General features: G+C 29.8%; 1 protein-coding gene across 2 annotated transcripts in view; it reads left to right on the forward strand.

Annotated features, from left to right (window-relative positions):
• IntS6 (integrator complex subunit 6) overlaps positions 1 to 11,401 on the forward strand; it is a 70,578-nt gene extending 59,177 nt beyond the window's left edge. For both annotated transcript variants that reach the window (XM_035374769.2, XM_035374770.2), the window contains exon 15: positions 11,121 to 11,401. In XM_035374769.2, coding sequence (XP_035230660.1) covers positions 11,121 to 11,317 — 197 coding nt within the window. In that variant the 3' untranslated portion in view covers positions 11,318 to 11,401. The remainder of the gene's footprint in view (positions 1 to 11,120) is intronic.
• The last annotated feature ends 553 nt before the right edge of the window (positions 11,402 to 11,954 follow it).

Here is an 11,954-nt window from a genome sequence, read left to right on the forward strand (position 1 = left end):
ATATCAGAAATGTGAATATTTATATCACGTGGCAAACAGAGCCAAGCTCTGTTTATTTACATTACAGCTCCTCCCCCGCAACAGCTGACACTAATGTCATGCAGAATGTTATCAAATTGAAGGTCAGGATCCTAAAACTATGTTTAGTTCATAAGTAATGGACACAGTATGCCATGTAGTGGGCTTTAAAGTATTCCAGAACACTGGCAGAAATGTGTGGCGGCCAGGAGTGAATGAGAAAACACTGTCACACCAACATGCCACCCATGAAGTGAATGTGTTTCTTGCTGCTGTGTATGTGTGACAGTCGCCGCAAAAGGGTTAAAAATGAAAAGTGTATTACTGGTACAATGTCAAAAAAAATTGAGTAGCCATGTTTATATGTATGAATATCTTAAGGTTATTTGAGAAGAAACTTGAATAATTAGAAAATTTAAGGATTCTGAGAGTTTAAAAACTAGCAAGCAATTCCTAGTGAATTTTCCGTTCAATGGTGATATTATCTATTTTTCAAGAACTTATGGAATCAAGAGCTGCGAGTGAAAGAGAAAGTTTTGCTTTTGATTGTAATTGCAGACTCATTTTCCCATTGATAGCCTCAGCAATATCAAACTAGTATTCTGGCCTACCAGTGCTACAACAGTTTTCTAGCCGATATATCAAGGTGCAATCAAACCTTTTATAAAAGAAAATTAACACTTAATTTAATCATCCAAAACTTATAAGGAAATTATATCATATTAATAAATGATTTGAACGTTTCTCATTTTGTTAACAGTTAACATAGCATAAAGGAATGTTTATTTTGAGAGCAAAGTAAAACTTTATTTAATTGGAATAACACTTCATAATTACCACAAGTCATTTTTGTATTTTTCTCGAGGAAAATTGCTTTTGGAGTTTTAGTTTTTGAATGTAAATATATAGTTTATGATGAAAACAAATCATATCGGAATGTTTTATATAGGAATGGAAAATCATGAAATTTCTGATATCTAGGTGATGTTTTCTGTTTATACTGTTTGTTAAATAGAAGTACAATTTAACTACTCATAAAATTCACAAGAAAGCATTAAAACTAGGCACTCATTATTTTCAATAATGAGATTATTTAAATTTGTTATATTTTGGAGGATTTACTTTTAATTTACATGTATTGTTAATTATCATTTTTATCTAGCTGTATGTTTAGATAAAATATTTATTTTACTGTTGCTACTGTTTTTAATTTTATTTTCTGCTTTATATTTTATAAATTGTAATTTTGTCATCTTACATTAATTGGTATCTGAAATTTTTAACTTAACATATCATTTATTATATACTATTTATGTGATTTATTTCCATAGCACAAGGATTCTGCATCATAGAGAGAAAGTTTATTTTATTCAGGGTTGGGCAGAAACAATTAGATGATTTAAATTTGGCTCCATGTTACGTCTTTGTAAATGGTACAGCAAAATGCATATAGCTTTTAAAGCCTTTGGTCATTATACAACAATAGTTGGTTGAGCATAGAGCTTTTGCCGCAAAAATGTTCTTCAAAAACAGTGATTTTACTACTGCCATGCAATTAGTTTTTTGGCAATATTTTGTCACTGGAAGAAATGTAAAAATTTTCATATGCCAAACAACATTGAATTGGGTCTCACAATTCAGATCTATTGCATCCATTGGCAGCATGAAACCACTTTATTGTCACTGGAATTGTGCGAACATCGGAAAATGTATGCAGAGTGTCACAGGGCTTTTTAGGCCAGGCTTTATTGCTCTGCTTGTCATCATTCAACTGCCTTACACTAACTCCTAGAACTGTTTGATGTACCTTGCATGAGGATTTAAAGTTCCATCCTTTTAAAATCCAAGTAGTGCAATAACATTTTATCTATAATTTGAATCAGTTGAATAATTTTGCAGGAACTTAGTGCAAATGATCAAAAAAGATGGTGCAGTTCCTGGATCACTTGATAATGTCCATTTTTATCCAAATGAATATGTCAACAAGCAGAACTTTAGATATTAGACAGTAGAGAATCCATGTATGCTGCATCAGAAGTCACTATACAATAGAAAAGTTACAACGGAGTGTAGTGTTAGTGTTTGTGGAGTGATTGAGCCTTACCTTTCTAAAACTGCTAATGGTCAGTCCGGTGAATGAGTGATGTAGTTCCAACTGAGTTTTACTATTGCCCATTTAGCATGAAATTCAGTGGCTGTCATTTGAAGAATTTTCTTGCAACATATCATCTCTCATTTCAGAGACATTGAGTGGCCTCTACAATCACCCAATTTAATAGCATATGATTATTTTCTGTGAGGCTATTTGGAAGATAATGTTTAAATCTGTTGACCTCTCATTATACAGTAACTGAAAGATTATATCCGAGAGGGAGTTCATGGTATACCTTACCTCCAGTGCAGTGACAACATTAATAACTTGAAGGCCCTCCTTAAAAAAAGAGTGTGTGATATATTCAGTAGTTCACTTCCAGTTATTTATAATCTATTACACTGTAAATTTACCTTTTTAAGAAACAAAATAGTTATATTAAAAAAATTGTCATACTTAAAGTTCATATGACGAAACTTGTCATACTTAAAATTCATATGATGAAACTTACCAAAACCAGCTGATTTATTTGACGCATTACTTTTGAACAACTGATACAACAAAATATCAAAGTAAGAAAGTTTATTGTCAGTTATATTTTCAGCTTGGAAAAAACTTTTTCATTATAGTTTATAAAAATATTGAAATTAAGTTTCTGTACTATAGCCTATTTTCTTTTTAATGCTTCGTTGTCCTTTCTTTTTCTTAATCAGAAATTCTTCTACTACTTTATTGATATCTATTTTTGGATTTTCTTCATGTTCAGTACTTAAAATTGACAGACTACTTAAACATATATTTGGGTCATTATACTACTTAAGTAAGATTATGAGTTTTAACTTGGTTAAACTTCTTTCACCTGTGATCACAAGTGATATTAAATATATTTCTAAAGCAGTGAACATGTATATTGTTCATTTAGTAATTTTTCAATTGCTTTAACATTTTTCTTCTGGCTTGTTTCATTCCTTAACAGTGTTCTAAAACATATGACTCAATCCACTAAATTTTCAGATAAATCTATTGCATACTTGTTTAACAAGATCAATGATTTTTTCTTTCAGTTCTATGTTTGCCAGCCGTATTAATTTTTGTGCTGATAAAAATTAAAGGTTTTAACAACAGTTTTCAGACCCATAAATTTGATATGAATCTGATTTGTTATGGCATCCAGTAATCCATTAAACACTTTAATTTCAAAAGATTTCACTGGTGGTTGATTCTGTTGTCAAATGCTAGTTCATCAAATGAGCATTTTACAGACCGCTTAATTTATTTTTCTTTAATTTCATAGGTTACATTCCAAGACTAAGCCAGTTGTTTTGGATCCTTCAAAAGAGCAAAAATATTAACTCTTAAAATTTTCAATTCATTATATTTAATCTTCTTTTTTTTTTACCTTATCTATAACTTTTCTTTTTAATCTTTAACTTAAAAAAAGCACAGTTTGTTGAGGTCTGCTTATTCATTCTGAAAAGCTTTTGATAGAATATGGTAATATAATTTCAGTCAAGTATTTCATAATAGATTTGAAGTTACTTTTCAAAGCCATTAGAAGATTATTATGAGATTGAAATCTTTTGGGGCACAATTATTTCAAACTCAAAGTATTTTTAGAAACATCATCATTCATATTAATAGTATTGTTTAACTCATGCCACAAAGGTAAACTTTCTCTGAAAAAATGTACCATAACAAAATTAGTAGATATCAATATTTTAAGAACATATGCCACTGAATTGTTTACAACTACATTCAAGTTGTACATAGCACAATGTACACTGCCGGGGGAAAATGGGACAGTTCTTTATTTCTCGTTCTACTAGGATGATTGTCGAAATTCAGCTTGCGTTTTCCTTGTCACAAAAGCGTGACTTAGGATTGTATTAGATTTATATACAGCATTGTTCTAATGTAGGTATTTTGACACAAAATCGGACTTTTTCTGAAATTACATGCCAATTTTTCCCCATATTTCATTTCTATGGCTCAAATTATGTCAAACCTGCAAGTTTTGTAAAAATTGCACAAGAAGTTTTTAAAAAATTAGCTCTCAAAATTTTAGCTCCTTAATGTTAATTGAATTACATTATTAATCTCTCTTTTTTTTATTATTAAACTTACTTGATTCCTTCTTCCAGAATTCAAAATTGAGGTTCATTCCAAATAAAATTCTCTAATTTTTTTATGATTTATTTAAAAAAAAAATTTTTTATAAATTTTTTGAAAAAAATTTGAATTTTACCCTATAAAATTCTTACCCTCATATTAAATTAGATGTATTTCTGAGCATGCCTACAAGGAATTGGAGTTTTTTATTCAAAATTTCCTAGGATATACGGGAATTTACATATTGGCACATTTTGAAATTTGGCATATTTATTATAAGCGATAATAATGCCAAATGTAGTTTACACACTTTGTTAAAATTATTTGAAATATTCTTTTTACCGTCCTTTTGTGTGTAGGATGCGTAAGATCTTTACAGCGAGCATCTACTATTACCTGTACTACAGTTAAACACAGTTGACTGTTTGCTCGTTTACAATGAAAAAAAAAAAAAAAAAAAGAAAGAAACTAGGTTACTTCAAATTAAGAAGTTCGTCAAGTGAATTATTCTTGGTGCAAACTAAAAAAAATCTGGCAAGACAAATTTTTGAATTCTTAAATTTCGCACAAAATTTTATGAAATTTAATATTAAGGTATAATTTGAGTCATAAAATCAAAATATGGAAAAAAAAATTGGCATGTCATTTCAGAAAAAGTCTGATTTTGTGTCAAAATACCTATATTAGAACAATGCTATATATGAATCTAATATGTATCCTAAGTCGAGCTTTCAAGACATGAAAAGCAAAATTTCAATTTCATCAATTGGCAGAGTACAATGGGAAATATAGAACTGCCCCCGCACCCATGCTTTTTTTGGTGCAGTGTTTATATTTTGCACTAAGAGCTACAACCTTTAGTCTTTTTGGAAACCAGACTGTTGACCATTTATTGTGGCTGCAACATCATAGCCTGGCCTCTTACATTTTGTAATGCAGTAAAAGTCCAGAAATCTGCAAAGCTTGGAACCAGAGGTTGTGCGGATTTTAGGATTTTGCAGATTTCAGGACAGAAAAGATAAATCATAGTATTCAGACTAAAAGTGCAAAATAATAAAGGCGTATTAGGTACATTTAATTAAATTATTATATACATTATTGCAATAACTTATTATATGCATTAAATTATTATTACATATATAAATTGATTATATTATTAATGTATTCTGTAGTCACAGCATCGAGGTTTGCCGATTTCGCCTCCTACAAAGATTTCCGGTTTCGGATTCCAGTGTTAGAATCACTCACTGTTTCTGTAAAATTTCAATAGCTTTTCTTTATTTTTCCGTATATCGTACACAATTGTATCGCAATTCCATGCGATTCTGCTATAAACCGAGGAGTAGCACCTGTCTCCCTCTTTTGCAGAATTTGCACTTTTTGCATTACCGTCAATGCAACGTGCTTACGTTTTTCAATGTTGCAAGCAGTAAAATCATAAGCGTGTTTCTTATCTCTCATTGTATTAAAAGGCTGAAATTAAAAATATTCTTAATTTATCCACAAAATATCCAGATAAAAAAATGGCAGCACTAAATAATCTTGTGAAATAACAGAGCTCAGAAAATACAACAACGTGAATTGTGAACTTGAAAGAAGAGTTGAGTGAATCATCTACTTTATGACTCATTATTATTCGGTAATTATGACGTCATTATTCAGTAAGTATTTTTTCTTCGATATTTCCTACTCAATATTGCGGTTTCCGGAACCTATAAACTGAATGTTTGTATTTTAAGAGGCAACGCAGATTTCAGGTCAGCGGATTTTCGGTATTTAACTGTATACTACTTCGGTATTTAACTGTATACTAAGACTTTTTTGGTTGCACAGTTTGGTAAAAACTGGAATTGAATCATTTATTTTCGATCAATTATGTTGTAATAGGAGATTTTGCTGATAACGTTACATATCAGTGCTTTTTTTATCCTTTTATTTTAAGATGAATGGATTCAACTATTATGGAGATAAAAAGGAGCTGAATGAATTTTCACAAGTAAAGAATCTACCACAGGCGTGCCTAATAAATTAATAATTTCATTTTTAATTTCATAATGGAAATACTTAGGGATTTTGTGGTTGTGATATGAGCTTTTAGAAGAGAATCATAACATGCTAAGATGCCTATTTTTTTCAAGAAATTTCCAGATTGAGGCCTGATTTTTATTAATGTTTCCTTGTGATCTTGGAAAGGCAAAGCACATGTAACCATTGTTTGGACAATGTCAATAATTATTGTAAATATGTCTTTCCACTTTCTCTGCTCATCAGAACTTCTCTTTGCAAGTGTTTGATATTTTTTCTGAATAGCCTAAATCAGACAAGTATGAAGATGGGCATTTACTAGTTCTATGCTTTTTTATCTTTTCACTGAGGCCTTTCGAAACATGAGTGCTTTCATGCCAATTTTGAGCTTCGTGGCTTTACTAAAAAGCCACCATGGTTCATAATTCAGTAAATGCCATTTGGTTTTGGCATATAACATAACCAAAACCTGCCTATGTTTCATCCCACTATTTTTTGAAATGAATAATAGTATGTGTGTGTGATTATGGCAAAGAACACTAGGGCTATCTGCCTAAGGGAAGGGATGCCTTCTTGGAGGACTTTCTAAGGGAATTGGCTCATATACACGTTACACATAGGGAAAACCATGAAAACACCCATGCAGCCAGCCCGTTTGTGGGATTCGGACCGAACTACCAGTGTTCAGTGACTTTACGGCTTGGCCGCTGGTGGGCGAATAATAGGATGAATTGAGAAATCTGATATTCTTATCTTTTTTGAAAAGGCCTCATTGGTTGGCAAGGCTTAAATGCTGAAATTAATTGTTTTGTTTCTTTACATAAAAGTTTTACATAAAAATTATCTGTGTCTATGTTCAGTGTTGATTCTGGAAGTAACATCATTATTAGAGCTTGGGTGAATTAACTTATTATCAAGATTTTCATTCAGAGAGGTTCTATCACTCCCTTCATGGGATTTATTACAAGAACTTTCATTAATTAGGTACATTATATTCAATAATTAATTCATTAACTTGAACAGTATCCCGATTCAAACTGAAATCCATCTTTTTTTTTTTTTTTTTTTTTTTTTAATATGTATATTTTTTAAGCTGTTTGGTGGATTCAGATTGTTGTTTTAATTTTCTTTTCTGGAAACTGCTTATGTACTCTTGCTTCTTTTCCATTATAACTAATAGTGTTCTCTATCTTGATGAGTTGATCTAAATGTCACATTTCATTCGCAAAACACAAACAAACATACTAACAAACCATACACTCTGAAAACTATAAACTGAGCAGTATATGTGTATTAACACCCAAAATACATCCAATTTCAAGAACTTCAAATTGCAAATGCAATGTTGAAAGGGATAGACATGTTTGTGCATGTGTGACAGCCAGAGAGGTGAAGGGAGTGGAAGGCAGTGACCTCATTCATCTATAGAACATATCTCGATGCTAGAACGAAGCTGTAAATGGAATCTGCACAGGAAGAAAGGACTTCAACACAGAAATGACCCTTGAATTTTGTATTTACAAATTATGAAATAAAAAATGAAAACATACCAAGTATATTAAGCGGGCATAATTTATTTTGTCTTAATGCATTATATTTTATAAGCTAAATATAAATATTAAAATTTAATAAGCTTGAATTCATGATAAAAAGTGTAACTTTTCCACACTATTATGGTTGACATAGTTGCCTATAAAAGTATTTTTTACTTGCTAAAATGGCCCCCCGTACTGCAGCATTTTCCCCGTCTGTACCATCACCAGTGCTCCAGTGGAGCTCATCTGAACAATATGATTTTCAAAAAGTGATTTTTTTATGTTTTTTACAATTCTTTACATAGTAATTTAATTTTCAATTAAAGTGTTCAAGTTGTTATTCTAATTATTTCTGCTCCACCCTGCCTGATAATCTTAAAAAGTTTGTTTTTTTATTTATATAAAAAATCTGCAGATGTTTTAGTGTCTTAATAAAATATATTGTTGAACATTAATTATATCATATATTAAGAACAGAAAGTTAAACCTATTAAAATATGCTTTTTTTACTGATAAAGGTATCAAACCATAAGTAATGTAAACTTTTAGTCTCAACTACATACAGAATAAAAAATGACTGTTATTTGTTCAGTGTATCAGTAACAATGTCAGATTTATATGTACAAAAAGACAGTCCCTACTTGGTCGCTCAATAAAATTCAACTTATATTTTTCATGTCTGAAAAGCATGATTTAGAGTAGTGTTCTTGAATTTGAATTGTATGTGGGCCGAATTTTTTTGTAACTAAAAAGCATTTTTTAAAAACAAAATTACTAAGGGTTTACCAGAAATGTTCCGTACAGTGAAGAAATTGGACTGTATGAAACTGTTTCTTTTCCCTTTATTTTAAATCAGCCAGAGTCATTTGGTGGGAATAGCATTACAGACTGTTTGTGAAGATGACATACTTAAAGATATCCAGAGACATTTGGAGTTTACAGAGTAGCTGTGAAAACAAGATATTTAAAGTTGTTCAAAGATATTTAGAGTATAATTTTACAAACAGTAACATTTACTAATTGTACTTTAAGTAATGGAGTGATGCAAGTGCTTTCTGGTAGCAAAAATCAATAGGGAATATATGTATATGTCACCTCCTAAATCTTCCTCCTAAAGTTGCCAATACTTCTGAGAAATTTCAGTAAAAATTATAAAAAATATATAAATACTTCAGTTTTTTTCTTAATGCGAAGTAATATTTATCACGTTATAAAACTAAATGTTTGTGAATAAAATCGGAACTCGAATTAAAATGTATTTTAATTTTAAAAGCTCTGATATTTGTTTGTATTTACTTTTCTGAGCTCAAAATTGTGTGAACAAAACAATATTACATTATTAAAACAATATTAAGATAATGAAATTGTGTATTATCATTTGAACAAAGTTCAGAGAAGTATTTAGAAATGGAATATGTGTATTGCTTCAAAATTTTAATGCTTTCTGTTAATTTGCCCTCTCATATTCAACTTTTGGTAGAATTACCTATTTTGTGTTGTAGTATTTTCACGTATACATGCAATGATAAATATCCCTTGCATAATGCTTAACATATACCTGCTTGAGTGCATGGGGATTTACACATTTGCTCAACATTCATTTCGCTAAACAGTATCCATTGGCTGTAAAAATGTAAATGTTAACTAAACTGTTTTTTTCTCTCGTAAAATTATAAAATGCTCCTTTACCCATGAGCTGTAAAGATAGCCAAACAAATGATTTTTGTCAATTTACCATGTCTTCAATGAGTGACTAACTTCCTGTGTGGATGCAAATGATTGTAAGGTGCTAAATTGAATTAGTATGAGATTTATTATTAATGATGATGATAATTCACACAAAAAATAGAAACTTTGCAACATCCTTAAAAATTTTAATATGTTTCTAATGTTGCAAAAATTCTTAATTTGACATTAGCTTTTATACTTGTATAAGTTAATCTATTAAATTTCATTGAAACCAAAAATAATCATTAGTAAAAACAGAACTGTTGCCAGCTTTGGTATTAGTACTGCTTTAAGCTCATGAACAATATATATATGTAATATTTTGGCAGTTGGGCACTCACATGAAGCTTGGCATGATGACACAGAAGAAGTTAGCTGTTTTGATTCCACATCTTTATTCAGTTCAAATGGCAAATCATTATTCTTTTAGATTCTTCAAGATTACATATGTGATAGTAATTTAGACTTAGAATTAACTTTAAATTTACTGCATCATACTATTTGAAGAAATAAAGACAGATGGGAAGAGCAGCAGGGGGAGAAAAGCAATCTGATGAAAAATGGCACAAACTCTTCATTTATAGTACTGATTAAGTAAAATGCCAGAATTTTCTCGAAAGTACTGGTCTAGGGGGAAGATCCTGAAATTGCTGAAAGTTAACTAGAGGTTGCCTGTTTGTATAGAGCAAAGGCATCGTATTTTTTATATTTTACATATATATATAATTCTAAAATTTATGTATAAAAAAAACTCAAATTTTTTAATATGCCTGAAATGTATTTGCTGTGATATGATGAACAATTTTTTAGCGATTATAATTTTAAAAGTTTATTAAAAAATATGTTAATTTTACTTGAATTAAATCTAAATTTCAGATTATGCAAAAAGAAAGTAAGAAAATTTGGTTAAAAATGATATATTTACAAATGTAAATCAAATTATATTAACATAGCAGAACTAAAATTTTTGAGTGCATTTTTTAACCCTCTCAGCTTTATGGCCGAAAAATTCCGCATAGAAGGCTGCCTTCTGTATTCATTATACATAAAAATTTCTGCTAGTTTTTAATGTATCTGATTTCGGTTTGGATGTATATTGGAAGAAAAGGAATAAAGATACAAAATGAGACAGTCATTTTTTAATTAAAATCAAGAAAATTCCACTTATTCATGACATTTTTGAAATTTAGAAATTTCAGGGCTAAACCCGTAACCCTAGGAGGGTTAATAAAACTTTCCTATGATAATTTAGTTACAGGATCAAATTCTGCTTGTTATTTCAAAAGTCCAATTTTTGTTTTAACAGGGACATATTAATGTAGTATTTTTAAAATATAATGTGTATACCTAAGTGTAAATGCATGTGCCTTCAAGGCATGACAAATGCAAGTTGAATTTTTGCCAGTTACCCAGTTAGAAATGAAAATACAAAATCGTTCCCTTTATAAGGAAATGAAGAAAACAGAGCAGACAATTAAAGCATTAAATTGTGGTAACAATAACTGGTTGTATACCTTTGTCAGTTATCTTTTCTGTGTATATTGTAAAAATTTTTTGGATATCTTAAATTTACATTTCTTCTTTTTAATATTCAAACTTCCCTTTTCTTCCAGATTTTTGTCAGCTTTTTAAGCAGTTGGAGGCAGTGGACAATAATCTTGATGTTCAAATTTTTATGGTACGGGAAGTCATAAATGAGGCATATAGGTTTAAAAGAAAATACTTAGTAAAGTTATTAGAAGACTTTGAACAAAATCTCCTGCAAAGTAGGAGAGTAACACATATTGAGCCACCTACCTATTCCAGGTAGCTAAGGAAAATAATTATCATGTGTATATAAAAATAAGATCCAATTTTTTGAATTATTTTATTAAAATGTCATATTTTACTAAAACTTCTGTTTTAATGTTTAGTCTTCAGATCACAAATGTTAAAAAGGAAATGCATCAACAGATTGCAAGCTAAATATTTTTAAAAGGATGCCCTTTTCAAAAATTGAATTAGATAACTGTAATGTAGAATGAATTAATCACATTTGTAATAAAGTACATTCACTTTTTTACCAGAAAAAGAATATGTAAATGTTAGCTGAATATAAACAGTTTATTACAGAATTATATATAATATGCATTTTAAGATCTGTTCAAAATTAGAAAAGTCTGATGTTTGTAATAGCTTTTTTCCATTTTAGCATTAATTTTAAGTACAACATAGCCACCTTATGTGCCACTTAAACTGAATGTGTTTGTCAACAGAAGAATTCCATATTTTTTATATATAAGTAGTTTATATTTCATTTTAATATCTTTATATATCCTTATTTCATATAGTTCACATGCTGGCTTCAAATAATTGCATTATATAAGATGTGCTGAGAAGCAGAAGCACTATCTGTAGAAATGCTATCATAATATCTTAGTATAATCTTGCTTTTTGCTGTGAAATAT

Source organism: Stegodyphus dumicola, chromosome 5 (assembly GCF_044657685.1).
Source record: "Stegodyphus dumicola isolate Sdum_Otavi_A_Nest chromosome 5, ASM4465768v1".
Classification (NCBI taxonomy): Eukaryota; Metazoa; Arthropoda; class Arachnida; order Araneae; family Eresidae; genus Stegodyphus; species Stegodyphus dumicola.